At 44.8% G+C, this 17,761-nt stretch overlaps 1 protein-coding gene across 1 annotated transcript; it reads left to right on the forward strand.

The window, feature by feature from the left end:
* Positions 1-7,582: 7,582 nt before the first annotated feature.
* Positions 7,583-11,875, forward strand: Foxi3 (forkhead box I3). Its single transcript, XM_021191840.1, has 2 exons — positions 7,583-8,177; positions 11,265-11,875. The coding sequence occupies exons 1-2, from the start codon at positions 7,586-7,588 to the stop codon at positions 11,870-11,872; spliced, it is 1,200 nt and encodes a 399-aa protein (XP_021047499.1). The 5' UTR covers positions 7,583-7,585; the 3' UTR covers positions 11,873-11,875.
* The last annotated feature ends 5,886 nt before the right edge of the window (positions 11,876-17,761 follow it).

Raw genomic sequence — 17,761 nt, forward strand, 5'->3', positions numbered from 1 at the left:
GGTCTGGCAGGCGCTTGTCAGCAGGTGAGCAGAGGAGCCGGTCTGCAAGAGCCTCGAGTCGGGATAACATTCTCCAGGCTTGATTTTCACCCCAGGTTAAAGGTCAGACAGCAAAGCCATTCCCAGAGGTCTTTATTTATGCTTCTCGGAGTTTGGGATGGTGAAGCGTCTTGTGGAAGAGGGATGGCTCAGGTGAGTGCCCCATCTCCCAGCCCAGGCGATGATGGACAGAAGGCCTCATGAAAGCCCAGCTTTTTATAAATGTGCATAATTGCTCACAGGCACACCAAAACCCTTCATTACCCTCCCCTGAAGAGAGGTGTGAGGTTTCCACCCCACCCTTCACTCCTCTTTGAAGGACAGGTACTGGTGTCCCTAACTAGCTAGCTTGGTGGGGTGGTTGAGTAGTGATTCCTAGAAAAGTCTTACCTGATAATTGATGGGTTATGTAGTCATTTACATCTGTACCAAAAGATGGTTTTATTTATTCTGATGACTGGAAAAGAAGTTACTATCTTAAACAACAAATCATAATGGTCAAATGAGTAGGGGTGACATTTAGGGACAGTGAACGGATCATACAAACCACTTGAGAACATTTTCATACTCCCAAAAGAAACTCTACACTGTGGTGTCTCCGGTTCCTGTTACAATGTTTCTAATTTCTACGTTTTCCATTGGTTCATTCTGTACTAGCATTTCCAACCCTCTCCTTGCTCATCCGTCCTGTTAGTCCATGGTGCAGCTGATCTTGATACTTGTCTGAGCTCTTTCAGAGAACAGAAGCCAAAGGTCTGAGATTCGCTGGCTCAGGAACACTCTGCTCTAGACACACAGGTTTACTTAGCATCCCAAGATGAGTTCAAGCCATTTTTACCTTCTGAGTTTCCTTTCTAGTTAGGTGTGATGTTGCATGCCTTTGATTCCAGCAGTGAGGAGGCAGAAGCAGGTAAGTTTGAGGCCAGTCTAGTCTACATAGAGTGTTCTAGGATAGTCAGGGTTATGGAGTGAGACACTGCATCAATTAAAAAAAAAAAATTCTTTTCTATACCAAATCAACCCCCCTCTGTCCCTCCTGTCCCATCAACCCCATCTTTTTCTCCCTTTCTCCCTCCTTCCCCAGACCCATTCTTGTTTCTCCCCCTCCTTCTAAAATATAGATTAGTGCATTGGTACAAAGTACTCTGTCAGTATTTGCACACCTGTCTTGTAGCACGGCTCCTGCCTCTTCCCACGCATATATGTGGAGTTATACAGGCACATAGCTATTGCTTATTGCTTTTCACCCAAGTTATTTGAAAACAATATCTTGATTGATTCTGATACCTTTCTGACACATCCCCAATTTGCAAACAGTTGCTTAATCATCTTTGTGTACAGTAGCATCGCCCTTTACTTATAAAGTTTTAAATAGCTTATGCTCCCAAACACAACAGTGTCTGAAGCACTAGGTGGGTCTGAGAGGCTTAAAAGTGCACAAACCATAGGGAGTTAGCTCCGTGGTAAACCTGCACTTGCCCAGTTCTTGGCCCTCACTTCAATCCATAGTTCTAGAAACAGAAGGAAGCGAGGAAAGAGCATAAAAGCATATTTCCTGGATAGGTCCAGGGCATCAGTAATTTAACCTTCTTCCTGATTCCACAAAGGGAGCTGAAGCACTGATTGGCAAATTCATCAGCCCTGGCTAGGAGGAGTCAACCAAATTAAGTGTAGAGTTAGGAAGAACCATAACATTCCATCTATCACCAAGTTCCTCGTTCTCATCACCATGGTCACCACTTATGAGAAAACACATATGGGGTCCTATTAACTGAAAGGCGTCTCCAGACTCACAAACAGAGGCAAGGCAGAGAAAGGGCCTTGGGGGATACAGCCATGAGAGCTTCCACTGAAAGAATAAACCTGGGTTCAATTGGAAATCAGTTAAGAATAGATGTGAATGCATGGAGCTAGGTGGATGGGGAGGTGGGGAGAATCTTGTAGGGGTTGGGGGAGAGAAACCATGATCAGAATATAGTATACAAAATTACTATTACACTACTATTATTGTTATTATTATTATTATTATTATTATTGTTATTATACAGAGTTAATCTATGCAGCCCTATCTGTCCTGTCCTGGAACTTACTCTGTAAAACAGGCTGGGTCTTGAACTTAGAGATCTGCCTGCCTCTTCCTTACTAGTGCTGGGACTAAACACATGCAACACCATTGCCTATCCAGAAAAAAAATTTTCAATAAGAAAATTTAAAAAAAAATGAAAGAAAAAGAATAGATGTATCAAATGTAGTCTTGTGTGTCAAGTGTGTCAGCACTTAGGAGATTAAGGCTAGAAGATCAGGAGTTCAAGGCTATCTTCGGCTTTGTAGCAAGTTCAAGATTAGCCTGGGCTACATCAGCCTCTGTTGCAAAATATAAAACAACCCAGCACAGTGAAAGCAGAAGCAGGTAGATCTCCATGAGTTCGAAGCTAGTCAGAACTACAAAATGAGATCTTGTCTCAAACAAACAGTACCCCTAAAAAACCATATATATATATATATATATATATATATATATATATATATGTGCATTTTATTGTTTTATCTTATTATAATCTTATTATATTACATATTGCATGATATTCTATAATAATATATAATACAACATTTATCATATAGCTCATATATCCAATAATATATCATAATATATTTGTGTGTACATGTATGTATATTTGAAGCTTATACAAAGATCGTATATGTATGACAGAGGCCAGGAAGCTGATGAAGTCATTGCTAGTTTAAAATCAGCCAATTTGAATATATGTGAGAGACATGGCTGAATGAAGTCCATCTGCCAACCCCTGCATCCAAAGCTGCTAAGTGGTTTTTGAACACTTTGATTTATTTCTGGCCAACCAACATGGAGTGTAAGCAGGCTGGGAGAGCACACAGGCCCTGGCCCTGGCTGGTTTCATAGGAGAATGGAAGCCCTTCATTCATCTATGCACAGGTCTTCACTGCTGTATTCCCAAGGGCTTCTTGGCTACAGACATCAGGCAGTCATGATGAGTCCAGAAGCCTATCAAATTTTGTCAGATATGGTAAAGATAAGTCATTGAATTCCTCTTTTTCAATTTTATGAAATGTGGGGAAATAGCTATCTCATGCTAGTATTCTAGGCCCCCCCCCCTCTCTCTCTCTCTCTCTCTCTCTCTCTCTGACTCATCTATCTCTTTCTGTCTATCTCTGTCTCTGACTCTCTCCCTCCTTCCCTCCCTTCCTTTCTTTTTCTTTTTTTCTCTCTCTTTCCTTCCTTTCTCCCTCTTTAGTAATTTATTTTGTGTGTATAAATGTTTTGCCTGCATTTACTCATGAGCTATATTCCCAGCCCCACACCTTTGTGAGACAGCGGAAGAATTAAGTCTTTTTAGCATAAAACTTCACAGAGATCACAAGCCTGATTGAAGATTTACAAATTAGCATTAGCATATCTTTAGATAACTTCTGCTCCTTTGAAAGTCTAATTTCAAACCCTAGTGAATCAGCTTACTTCAGTTCATGCAGATAGGGCAATGAGACCTTAGGCCCTGGAAGGCTAGGGGTAGGATAGCCTGGGCTTCCAGAGTCTCTTGTTTTCTTGGGTATGACTTTCTCTTCTGAAGCTCTGTGGGTGTAGGCATCCAATGTTCATCATGTGTAGACAGCGCCAGAGTCCAGGCTTATTCTCAGCATTTTTGGGAAACAGGGTCTCCCTTACCTATCCCTGGCTAGCCTGGAACCTACAGTGCAGACCAACTTAAGACACAAAACAGTTCCCTTGCCTCAGTCTCCTGGCTGCTGGGAATACAGGTGTGTGCCCAGCATGGCTTGCTTTTGAGTTCATAGTCTTCGTTACACCACCTCGGAAAATATTTGCACATCATTGGAAAGCTTGTTCCCCAGCTGCTCACTCCATCTTCTATTACCAGTCATAAATATATGGTAAACCATACGTATTTGGTAAGGGACTGGGGGGATGGTCCCTTCAGGCAGAATGATTGGGCCCACCTGCAATCCTAAGCACTCACAAATCCGAGGCAGCTGGACTGCTGAAAGTTCAGGCCAGCTTGGGCTACACTGCCAGAGGGGGAAAGAACTCAACTTCAATGAACTTTTGATTTACTTGATGAAGGTTGATGGGTGTGCTGACTACAGAGTGCCAGATAGCCAGGTAGGAATGTGGGTACGTACAGTGCTTGGTTCTCGGTTTTTAAAATTACATTGGTTTGTTACTTATTTATCTGTTTGTTCTCTCTCTGCCCCTCTGTCTCTGTCTCTCTCTGTCTCTCTGTTTCTCTGTCTCTGTCTCTGTCTCTCTCTCTCTCTGTCTCTCTCTCTCTCTCTCTCTGTGTGTGTGTGTGTGTGTGTGTGTACAACTTGAGGGAGTCAGTTCTTTCCTTCTACTGTATGGGTCCCAAGGACTGTGCATAGATCGTAAGCCTGGTGGCACACACAATACCCTTACTCACTGAGCCACTTCACTGCCCATGATTTCCACGTTTTGGAAACAACCAAATGCAGCACTGGTCCACGTTGGTTGGCATTTTAAATGAAGAGCAACCAAGGCCATTTTCAATTCATATGGCCCTGTCCCTCCTCTAGAAAGAGGAGACAACGCCAGCAAACCTATGTTTTTACATTTTTTATTTATATGAGTACACTGTAGCTGTCTTCAGACACACATTAGAAGAGTGAGTGCATCAGACCTCATTACAGATGGTTGTGAGTCAACATGTGGTTGCTGGGAATTGAACTCAGGACCTCTGGAAGAGCAGTCAGTGCTCTTAACTGCTGAAACATCTTTCCAGCTCCTATGTTTCTATGATACTGCAGATTAATGGAAATAAGAACTACATTCCACAAGAATGTTTGCTCAAAATAACAACATTTAGTCAGAATCTGCTGTTGCTCTACCACGTTAGCAAATGGCAGAAGTATGAGATCTGTCTTCCCCGAGAATGGTCTTCCAAAACTTAACAGCTTATATTTAGACAACAATCAGTATGAAGCCAGGTAGTCTCTTTGGTTATCTTTTTGCATAACAGTTAATAAGCAATGCTGATCACAATTTGTACATCAAGAAGCCATTAAAATTTTTCATTGCTAAAAAATTTAACTATTGTTAAGAGTGCTCATATACAAGGAATTCAAAGCCAGACTAGACTACATGAAATGCAACTCTCAAAAATAAATGAAAGAAAATCAATAGAAGAAGCGCTGTAACAGCTGCAAAAGGTCGGTAGGTGGCTCTGCTCCTTTTAAATAAATTTATAAAAGACTCAGAACATGATTCGCTAAGCAGAACTTTTAATCAAAACAATAGACCACATTCTGAAAACTGTGGCCCCTCCTCTCCTTTAGAATAGATGGATGGCTTTAAAATTAGACCCAGGAGAACAATCACAAACTGTGTATGGTTAAGCAATTTGTTAGGAGATCAGGGAAGGAATTATACTGTGAACAGTTACAAAAGGGAAGATGGAGTCTGTCTCTTCATTCTTTACTTCCATTTAGAATGAAAGCAAACTGAGTATTGAAGCCTTCTGAACACTCACTTCCCATGCTTTATACTTCAGGTCACTCTACAGAAACGTTAGGTATTTAAAGTGTGTGTGTGTGTGTGTGTGTGTGTGTGTGTGTGTGTGTGTGTGATTGTCCTCTAGGTCCCCAACTTTTACCTAGACCCTGTCATCTTAGCTTTAGCTCAGACCTTTATACTTAAGAAAAAGAATGCCCAGTAGGGCGTTATAAAATTATAAGTGCTTGCTAAGCTGGGTCAAACGTTTTCAACCTTGTTAACATTTCAGAAAAAGCCTCGCCTAAAACCAAAGCCATTTGGAGGAACGGGAAGCCTGTTTTGTTTTTAACCTAAATAAATAAAAATGTGTTTTAGACTAAAATATTGTTAAGGAGTCATAATTTCTCTTTTCAGACTCTTCCAAAAAGTCTTCAAAGAAGCAGGTGTTTTACAGTTGCAGTAATATCTCTCTGATTCCAGAAAAGATGATCACTTATGTTCGAAGTGAGATATACATTTTAGGCTTTCAAGTTTGCTAAATAAGTAATTCTGATTTTAATTTTTAAAATTACTTTATTTACTCACTTATGTGGTGCGAGTGTCGCAGCGAGTCAAATCATATAACTTTGCCGCGTCGGGTTTTCTCCTTCAACCCCAGGGATCAAACTCCAGGCTTTAGGTGGTAAGCGCCCTTACCTGTTGAGTCACCTTGTCGACAGACCTGTTCTGGTTTTTTGTTTGTTTTCTGTTTTTTTTTTTTTTTTTTTTAGAGGTAAGAGGTTTAAAGTACAAAACTAACTCTATCATGTACGTAAATAAACGTGGGTGCGGGGATTCTTTAGTAATATTCTAAACTGTCAGACTGTAATCCGAAAATAGAAAAAAAAAAAAAGCCACCAATAACTTCTCCGCTCAAAGGAGAACTTTCAGATGTTTTTTATCAAGATCACATTTAGAAATATTTTGGATGGTAAAAGAGATAATTTTCTCGCTGTCATTTTGGCTCGTTGGGTCGACACAGTATTTAGCTAATTGCTCTCCTGATGCTCAGAGAACCCCTTCAAAACTCGGAGAAGCTGAGAATAAACAGACCCAGGCTATAAGCAAGTCTTGAACTACTTTAAACTTTCTGCTTTTAAATGTTAATCCCAAAGCCACTTACCTAGCCGACTTCGCAAATTTACCTTTTGAAAAATAACTGCACACCAAAAGTCGGAACAAACCGGGTGAAATGAAATGAACAGTGTTTCCTGATTGTGAACAAACATACGGTTTAATTAGAAAGATGAATCACCCCAAAAAGAGACAGTTAAAAAAAAAAAAAACCTGAGAGAACATTTCACACTTGTCCCACGGAGTCGGGAAGAAAGGGTGCCTGTCGGGTTGTCATTCATGCATTCACATCTATTATTTTTGATGGCATGGAGCTGATCGGTGGAGACCGGACGTGAGTGGTGTGCTGAATATGAATACTTCAAATGTAAATTAAAAAGTTTTAAAACGTTGGGACTTGTTAGAAAGGGAAGTGGAGCTGGCCACCCAAACGGATTCACCAGCTTTTTAGGGACCAGCCGGTCCAGTTGGTGAGGTCTGTCTCTTGTTTCAGTACTCTGCTTTTTAGAGTAGGTTGATCGTAGCGGGAGGATGGAGGGGAGGCGGGGAGGATGGATGGCCAGACCGTTGGACAGGAGGGCCGGATAAAGAAAGGACCGATGGATGCTTTTCACCTTGACTCCGGAGCTAGCAGAAAGCAGCAGGGACCGGGCAGGTGGGGCAAAGGAGGCTGCACGCTGCTCCCCGGCACATGGGGCGTGGCGAGGGCGTGGACTGTGGAGTCTTGGCCGCCCAGCCTCCCGGGACCCGCAGGTATAAGAGGCGCGGCACCCCGCCCTCGGCGAGCTCCTCAGCGCTCCAAGTCGGTAGTCGCAGCGGAGGCCGGGGCGGGCCGTAGGGTTGGTCCGCCAAGGGATGCTCTCTCCGAAGTGCTGTGGCCAGCCCCGCTCTCCCAAAGCCGCTGCCGCTCCGCACCAGCCCTCGGTCGCCGACATGGCCCTGTATTGCGGCGACAACTTCGTATACTCGCAGCCCGCCGCCGCGCCCGGTGCGCCCCCAACCTCCAGGGCACCCTATGGGCTGTCCGACTACGCCGCACCGCCTGCTGCAGCCGCCAACCCCTACCTGTGGCTCAATGGGCCCGGCGTGGGCGGCCCGGCCTCCGCTGCTAGCTACCTAGGGGCCCCGCCGCCGCCCCCCGGAGCAGCGCCCGGACCCTTCCTGCAGCCACCAGCCGCTCCGGGCACCTTCGCGGGCGCCCAGCGGGGCTTTGCGCAGCCCTCCGCTGCCGCACCCGCCTCGCCCGCCGGCTCCGCAGCTCCTGGCGAGCTGGGCTGGCTGTCGATGGCCAGCCGCGAGGACCTGATGAAGATGGTGCGACCACCCTACTCGTACTCGGCCCTCATCGCTATGGCCATCCAGAGCGCGCCTGAGCGCAAACTTACCCTCAGCCACATCTACCAATTCGTCGCCGATAACTTCCCTTTTTACCAGCGCAGCAAGGCCGGCTGGCAGAACTCCATCCGCCACAACCTATCACTCAACGACTGCTTTAAGAAGGTGCCCCGCGACGAGGACGACCCAGGTGAGAATGGTCGGGCAGGTGCTTTTCGGCCGCGAAGCCGCGCACCTACAGATCCTGAGAGTTCGAGCCCAAATTCCGGTCTGTGCGCGCGACCGTGGGGCCTTCTCATTACTAGAGAGGAGAATATGAGGGGTTAGAGCCACCCAAACCTGGTCTGGTAGGGATGCAGGAAACATCAGATCTCCACGGAAGACAGGGTCCCTCACACTCAGAGCAGAAGCTAGCGGGCTAAACCAAAAAGTTCATACCCTCAAACAGGAGGCCGATTCAAGGAACAGCATAAGGCACTGGAAGATAGATCGAACAGAGACAGGGACTCAGAAGCAGGGTGTTACAAAAGATGAAAGAAGACACTGGGCCTCATTTCCTCCTTTGAATTCTTAAGGATCGATCTCACTTTGTGGGCTGAGGTTTGGGTAAATTAAGATATGAGCACCCCGAATTGGCTTCCCTCTAGTCTCAATCCTGTACCTTGAGTGAAGAAGACTGCATAAGTCTGGGTTCTGAGTGTTCCTTTACCTGGCAGAGGGAGGTGGAAGAGGAGTGAAGCTTACAAAGAAACGGATTCTTGCTTGAGGCTTCTTGAATGAAGCCAGAGCTGTTGTATTGAGGGATGGAACCCAGGGTCTCAGATATGCAAAGGATTAGCTCTACCATTGAATTACATTCTGTTTTGTAGAATTCACTCCGGAGCAGTTTTCTAGTGCTGATGCTGTTGTATAGTGAGTGCAAACTATATTTAAAAAGTTAATGTATTGATTACAAAAAAAAAAAAAAAAAAAGAAGTTAATGTGATTAGGCATACCTTATCATTTAGGAGGTAGACTAGAGGATCAGAGAGTTCAAGGTTACCTTCATAGCCTTTCTCTTAAATCTCACATTCTGTGTTTGTTTTACAACACATTTTCATTTGGACACATCAGGTATCTTGATAGCCATTAGTGCTCGGTGGTGACACTTGTACAGGGCGTGCAGTTTTTTGACGATGCAACTTCCTGATTTAGCCTCTAAACCACCCAAGATTATTATGTCAGTTGTCACGTGTATTCCTTTGAACTTTAAAAAGTTCAAAAATACTGTGTCTGGGAAAGCTTTTAAAAAACTACCAAATGAAGTGGAAATTTCTGGATATGTCAGCAGGACTCAGTGGACAGTGACGGCTCGAACCAAGTATTTGGAGGTTGGGAGTGGAGCTCAAAAATACAGCACTTGCCTGGTATATTGAGGTCTTGGGTTTACCCTCTTGCACTGGGAGAAGATGAAGAAAAGATGATACCAAGATAGCTCAATAGATATCCTCTCTGTCTCTGTCTCTGTCTCTGTCTCTGTCTCTCTCTCTCTCTCTCTCTCTGTGTGTGTGTTTGTGTGTGTACACTCTTTACAGAGGCAAAGACAAGCATATCTCTTGTTTGAGGCCAGCCTGGTCTACATAGTAGTGAATTCTGGGATAGGCAGAGCTATGTAGTTAGAGAGAGAGAAGGAAGGTAGGTAAGGAGGCAGTCTACTTTAACGCTGCTTCTCCATGACAACAGTTGTGTGAAACTGGGCATACAGCAGCTAGCCAGTCTGCACCTCACCTCCCATCTGAAACTGAGGGCTGTGGTCCTATTGCCTGTCTCCACAGAGCTGAGAGACACCTGAGCTTATCTGTGAGAAGCACTCACTGCAAAGCAGTCGGTTAAGACCTTGAAACAGCAAAGGCCAAGTTAGGAAAAGCTGTTTGGGTGAAATCCTTCTTAGGTGATATGGATATGTCCCACTTCAGTTATAGGAAGGCGTTTCTTTCCTACAGAAGGCAAGTCTTGTGTGTATTTTAAATGAGTGCAGAATTTTCACAGTGGACATCTTGATCTTATAGGGATGTATTCTATTCGGTGATGAACATGGGAGGTTGATTCCCAGACAACATCCTATGTTCATCACTGAACAGAATTCTTGTTCTGTAGACACACATCAGCTGAATTGTTAAGACTTAGTTGATTGCTTGGTAGTAATAATTTTTAAACTACCATTTTGACACTCTTTTTTTCTAAAATGGTGTGATTCTTTTCAGTTGTAGGACTTGTGTATTTTTTCAGAAACAGTTGTAGTAATTCTGTTAGTTGTTGTGCCAGCTACAACGCTAAGGCATTGGTTAAGCCCAAATTAATTTACTTATATGTTAATTTACTGTTTTAGCAAACAAATGGAAGATCATGGTTTAAGTAGCATCAGAATTTCGTAATTTTGCAAGTTTACATGCCTTGGATCAGGAGTTAGGGAAGGTGGCAGGTGACTTACTGTAGGTATAAAATTAAATAAAATTAGATCTTAGGATGTAAGTAGTGGATGCTACTAAGACATAGAACTTGCTGGAAGAACTTACTCTGACTTTCTCCTTGTAGTGAGGATGACCCAGGGAGCACCTTGGTCAGCATTTAATCTGATTTCCTGCTGGTCCAATGTAAGCTGTAGTGAGCTTCCCAAACCCTCGGTTTTACTAAAGCTGGGTCATTTGCTGCCCCAAAGAATTAAGCAGCAAATTACAAACCAGGCATTGAGGCACATAATCTGTATTTCTAGAACTTAGGAAGTAGAGACGAGAGGATGGATCAGTTTGGGACCCCAGCTTCATCAGCATAGCAGGTTCTGGCTTTGCCTGGGCTATTCAAGGCCCCGTCTCAACCAACAGAAAGGAAACAGAGAAAGAAGAATACAGTAGATCTCATTCACATGGCTTACAATAACTGTTATTCTACCTAATTTATATATTAACTTTATCAAGAAGCATAGTTTGGGTAGGATTTGGCACTGTTTGATTTTAGACATGCACTAAAGTGTCTTGGAACATAACGGGGGCGTTCTGTGCACAGAAATAAAATAGAAACCTTAAACCCAGGCGTGGTAGCACATGCCTTTAGTCCTAGCATATGAGAGGGGCAGATTGATCTGAGTTCAAGGCTAACCTGATCTGCAGAATAAGTTCTGGGACAACCAGGGCCACACAGAGAAACCCTGCCTCAAATGAATGAATGAATGTAAGAATGTAACGAATGGACAGACAAATGAAAGATATGGCCAACCCTCACTAATTTTCATTCCCCTCAGGGAAAGGTAATTACTGGACTCTGGATCCAAACTGTGAGAAAATGTTCGACAACGGAAACTTCCGTCGGAAGCGAAGGCGCCGCGCCGAGGCCAGCAGTAACCTGACTGTGCCTTCAGGGACATCAAAATCAGAAGGGCAGTCCTCAAGACTAAGAGTGAGTGGGAAGCTGGAAGGAGACAGCCCCTCTTCTATGGTGAGGCCATCTCAGTCACCAGAGCCTCCAGAGGGCACCAAGAGTACTGCCTCCTCTCCTGGAGCTTCCACCCTCACCTCCACTCCATGCCTCAACACTTTCCTCAGCAGCTTCAACACCTTAAGTGTCAACTCCAGCAGCAGCATGGGCACCCAGCGAACCCTCCCAGGCAGCCGTCGCCACCTAGGAGGGGCCCAGCTGCCCTCCAGCACGTTCCCCAACACCTCCGTTCCAGACAGCTCTCCAGACTCCATGCAGCTGAGCACTGTGGGTGGAAGCAACCAGCTGTCTTCCTACTACAGCCCTTTCTCTGGTGGCAGCAGTGGGGACCAGAACAGCCCCTTCAGCAGCCCTTTTTACAACTTCAGCATGGTCAACAGCCTCATCTACCCCCGGGATGGCTCTGATATATAGACATTGCATGGACATTGCTCCTCAGACTTGATGGAATGTACACTTGAGATGTGTATCTCCCACACAGAGGTCAACAGTTTCAGAAATCAGCTTAGCATCTTGGAAAGGGGACTTACTGTGTAGAGAATTAAATGGGTTGAGACATTTCCATATGTGTGTGTGTGTGTGTGTGTAAACACATACACAGACACACAACTTTCGGCATAAAACAATCCCTGAAAGATCCTGCAGTCTGTTGACTGTCATTGGAGTTATGGATGGGACGACTTTGTGAGCTGGACTACATACATTTGAGCTTGCTGCTCTGATTTACAAGTGAGATGCACTAAAGACAGGCCTCACAGAGTTCTACCTACTAGTCCAGGACTGGGGGCACACAACCAGAGAAACCCAAGAAAGCTTGCCGGAGTGTAAGAGCTGCTTGGTTACTGTGAGCAAAGTCAGTAGACTGTAGGATTATTTGGGAGTTCACAGAAATCAATGCAGAAGCTTACTGAGCCTATGAGATCTGAATCCATTCCAAGTGGATTGCCTCAACTCATTTAATTCTGCACAGTACATCCCCTTTCCAGGCTACTAGCGGGTTTCTGAAACTGTTGATAGGACCAAACCCTGTGAGAGACAGGAATGATGATCCTCCTGGAATGGTAGGTAACATACAAGGTCATACATGGGAAATAATGGGTTCTTAAACATGCCAGCTTCATGATAGACAAAGTAAACATGGGATGAGGCCTGGAAGCCATAGTTCTAGTGATAAACTTGGCTTCCTGCCTGATTTGGTTTATTTCCTCGGTGTTTGACTAAAAGTGAAATATTACAAATTTTTTGTTTTTCATTTTTGAGACAAGGTCTCTACATAGCCCTGGCGGTCTTGGAACCAACTATGTAGGTGACGCTGGTCTTGAAACACAGTTACGCCTCCTGATTGTCTATCACACCTGGACCAACCAATCTTTCAATTTTTAATGAGAAATTATATACATATGGTCAAATTCTTTTAAAAGTCATATGTATATACATTTGTTTCAGCAAACCACCCCCACCCCCACCCCCGCCTTCTACTTTGAAGTAACTTCATTTGAACCATTTTGTAGTGGGGGGGAGGCTAGTACATGCTCATACAGGAAACACTTGATCAGCATCAGTTGAACTCATTCAAAGGTTTCCAACAAACAGAAAGGCTGGATTTATAGGAACAGCCCTCCACTAAAATGAAGGTGTTCTATAAGCTCCCATGCTACCTTGTGCTTGAGATATCGCCATGAGACAAGAACTACATTGGGGTGGGGGTGGGGTGGGGAGGATCCTTGTGTTTTTTTGTTTTTTGTTTTTTTTTTTAAAAGACAGGGTTTCAAGTCCCCTATATATTAGAACTCTTAGCATTAGTTTAATAATTTTTTTAGAAATGTATGAAAAATTTTAATGCCTTCTTGATGTACAAATTGCAATCACTATTGCTTATTAACTATTATGCAAGAAGATAACCAAAGAAACTACCTGGCTTCATATTTGTGCATAAAATGTTTTCTGAATATTTTTGTACGTGAAAAATCAAGGACTTTTATGGATATTTCTAACACAATTCTATATTTGTAAATTAATTTATAATGTCTGCTGGAGCTTTAAAGAATTTTTTTCCCCTAAGAGTGTATTCTACGTGCTAAGAATAAACTCTTCATGGAATGATTCCTGGCTTTTGGACCTCAGTGTCTTTGAAGGAGCAGAAATGGATGACATTGGAGAAGCTAGAATAAAAGTCAGTCTTCCCCTAGTGTTTTGGGCGTGAGTGTTGGGTTGACTTCTAATTCTTTAACAGTTCTGTTGGAAGCTACATTCGAGCTGGGCTGGGCCTCCGTAGTACAGTGCCTGCCTCGCCTTCCTAAGGGAAGGTTCTAGCTGGGGGTAGAGGCTAACTTACAGTGAGTTTCAGTGCACAATGGTCTGGAGAAAGCTGCACTCTGAGGTTGCCCTCGTGTGGAGCTCTGCAGGCTGAAGATTGTCTTGGGGAAGTGGGAGGAAGGAGCCTCAGGCAGCCCATTCCAAGGCTGGAAGATGTAAGTTTGAGCATAGCCCCATCCAAAAAGTTATATAGACTGTCCTGTGCATCATAGGATGCCTATTAAATGCCAGAATCATACCCACACAGTTGAAATACCCTAGGGAAGGTGGTCATGTGGGGTCCTATTAACTCAGATAAGAACATTTTACCTTAAACTTCCTTAAGGGAATCAAGTGTGAGGATTAGATGGGAAGAAACAAAAACTGGATCAAAATGTATTAGAAAATACTAGATCTGGGTATTTGATTGATATTAGACACAAGGATAGTGGCATTGTGAGGAACTGTTGAGGGGGTCAGTGAAGTGGCTGAGACTCAGCGTGAAATACACCAGGGCAAAGCTGCCTGGGCCTGGATGATTCCAGGTCAAAGCCCACCAACACCAGTTGCTGCAGACTTAGCACCTGTGATGTCGTCCGCCTTGGGAACCATGTCAGGAAATTTGGAGTTGGACTAGACCATACTTAGGGTTGCTTACGACAGCACCATAAACAAAATGCCCTATCCTACGGAGCTGGGGTTCCTGGGAAGTCGGGGCTGCGTACCAGGCTGGGTTAATGTGGGTCAGCTTTCCATGGCCTTGTGTGCCCTTTGAAATAAAGCAAGGCAGGAGAGTTTGAGGACCTAGTGGGCAGGTTTTTACATTTCCACCTCTGCGTATGTATTATAGCTTGGATTTGGGAAACAGTCTTTGAAGCCCAGGCTGGCCTTCAGACTCACTTTGTAGCAGAGGCTGACGCTGAATTTTGTTCTTCCATTTCCTGAGTGCTGTGCCGCCATGCTCGTCCGTCTTGACATTTTAAAATCTCAACAGATCTTGAACTTCCTGAGAAAGGCAACCCAGGAGGGTTTGAAATCAGCTATGCGGCCCAACCCCCTCGGTGGCCAACTGAGCTCCCAAATCCCTCCCAAGGCAAACCCAGGCGGGCTGAGAACACAAAAGGCTGCCTGAACTTCAGAGGAGACTCCCAGGGCCCTCTCGGCCTTATGAGGGTTTGAAAGCACCTGTCTTTAGGGTCTGGGTGGCTTTTGTCTTTTCCCTACTGCTTTCAGGGCTAAAACCTTGAGGTCATTAATGAGAAAGAAACCCCAGAGGCTCTCCCGGGCCAGGAGGGTGGCTGGCCTCTAGGTTAGAGTCCTGACTTTGCCTTTGTCATGGAAAGCTGTCATCTGGGGCTTGGGGTTAGGAGGGGTTAGGTGACTGGCACCCAGAGAGAAGGAATTTCCTAACAGATTTGGGAACAAAACCCAAAAAGACTGAACACAGTAGTTCCCTACTGAATTCCTCTCCAGGACACCTAAAGAACCATCCTTTATCATGTTAAAAGAGTAAGTGTCCACAGAGACTGAGCCATCAACCAAAGAGCACCCAGGGCCCCTACACGTATGTGGCAGATGTGCAGCGTGACCTCCATGTGGGTCCCCTAACAAGTGGAGCAGGGGCTTTCTCTAACTCTGTTGCCTCTCTTTCCCCTAGCCCGGCTGTCCTGTCTGGCCTCATTGTAAGAGGTTGCATCTAGTCCTGCTGCCCGTGACTTGGTGTTCTTGGACAAATTGGAACCCATGGGGGTGGGGGCGGGGCTTCCCTTCTCAGAAGAGAAGGGGAGGGAGGATAGGGTGGGAGGATGGGACTAGGAGGAGAGGAGGAAGGGTGCTCTCAATTGGGATGTAAAGTTAATAAGTAAATTAAGGCGGGGGGGGGGGGGAAAGGTGTCACTATTAATCCTCACATAAGGTGCCAGGCATTGTCCAAAACACCTATATGACTGACTTCCCACACTTTCAGCCTCCTAACAATGAATTAGAGAGTTATTGCCCAGCCTGGGCCTGATCAATGATCTAAGTGTTTCAGGCAAGTGCTCAAATCAGGATCCAAAATGAGGATAGAGGGTTGGAGAGAAGGCTCAGTGTTCTCCGGGAAAACTGGGCTGGGTCCCAAGCACACCATGGGGGCTCACAACTATCTGTAACACCAGTTCTAGGGGAGCTGATGCACTTTTCTGGCCTCCATGAGCACCAGGCACGCCCGTGGTACACAGACATACAATGCAAGCAAATGTTCATACATATAAAATAATAAAGGTTTACAAAGAAGAAAGGGAAGGAGAGGGGTGGTCTGGTCCATCTTCCCCGGTCTGCTTGGTCTTTTTGCAGCTCTTAGCCTTGAGGTTCACTCCTCATTGGGCTTCCATCCTTTTCCGAACCCCTCACCACCCACCTTCTGTTTATTCCTGCCTCAGCATGGGCCCACTAAGGCACCCCCTCCCACTGCATCATGCCACCGAATTACAAAACATATCAATTACAGAAGTTTTACTGGCTTCAAATCCACTGTAGTTGAGGGTGACCTTGAACTTTTGGTTCTCTATCTCTGGAATGTACTCTGAAAACAGAGGCAATCAGATCTGAGTTCGAGACCAGCCTACTTAAGACCTTGACTTTAAATTAAATTAAAAGTGTTAATAGGATAATTTCTGGAGTGGAGGAGGGAGTGGATCTCAGGGAACAGAGGGGATATAGTGTGAATGTCCCAGAAGGGCCCCATTTGTGTCTGCTTCTTACTATTTTAAGAATAAACTCTGCAGAAAACCTGGGACAGGCCTGCAATCCCAGCACTTGGGAGGCAAAGCCAGAAGGATTTCTGTGAATTCTAGGCCAGCATGAATTCTGTGGTCTCTCCAGGACAGTCAGGGATGCTTTGAGAGATCCCTGAAAGAAAGAAAAGGAAAGGAAAGGAAAAGAGTTTAGTCTGTATTCACATGAAGTCATTTCTTTATTCATTGTAACAGAAAAACATGTTGTTCCTCTTCCCTGTTTGGGAAAAATGAGGCACACGCATCCACATTCTCATAACTGACAGACTGATTAGTTTGTTGTCTTTTTTTTTTTTTTGGTGGTTGTTTTGATTTTATTTTTTTTCTCCTGAGACACTGTTTATCTGTATAGCTCTTACTGCCCTGGAACTTTCTTTGTAGACCTGGCTGGTCTTGAACTCAGAGAGATCTGACTGCCTCTATCTCCCAAGCACTGAGACTAAAGGTGTGTACCACCATAGCCAGCTGATTGCTTAATTTTTTTTTTTAATTTTAATTTTTTGAGCTAGGATCTCACTGTGTAGCCTTGGCTGGCCTGGCACTCAAACCTATGATTCTTATTTATGAAAGAAAAAACCCTATGATTTCTTATTTATGAAAATTTCTGTTTCATTGCCAAAATACTATCCTTTAATTTAAACACACACACACACACACACACACACACACACAGACACACACACAGAGAGAGAGAGTTTTTTATTTATTATTTGTGTCAGTGGAGGAAGCAAGCGTGTAGAGGCCAAAGGACAACTTTTAGGAGTTGCTTCTTTCCTCCAGTGTGGGAGACCTGGAGACTGACCTCAGGTAATCAGGCTCAGCAGCCAGTGCCTTCACCAGCTGAGTCCTCTCTCTGGACCCTTCCTCAAAGAGTTTTTGAGGGTCAGCCTTTGGGGAACTTGTGCCACTTGGCCTGGATTGTGGACGATGGGTCTCCAGGTCCTCAGTCACTCCCTTCCCCTCCCACTTCCATAACACTCCGCTGCCCTTCATTCTCCAAAAGAGATGCTCCACCAAACACCTGCAGCCTTTGATCACGGGCCCTCCAGCTGCCCCCCAGCACTGTCTCGGGGAGAGACTTTCAAGTCCCAGGCTCACCGGTTTGGGGAAGGTAAGAAAACCTCCAAAGAGCTGCTGCAGCATGCCTGTGGAAGAAACCCTACTTCAGCAGAGGCATTAAAACCGTTTCTTCCACCGGATCAGCTTCTTCTGTGCAGCCAAGCATGCCCACTGC

Source organism: Mus pahari, chromosome 2, assembly GCF_900095145.1.
Source record: "Mus pahari chromosome 2, PAHARI_EIJ_v1.1, whole genome shotgun sequence".
NCBI classification, from domain to species: Eukaryota; Metazoa; Chordata; class Mammalia; order Rodentia; family Muridae; genus Mus; species Mus pahari.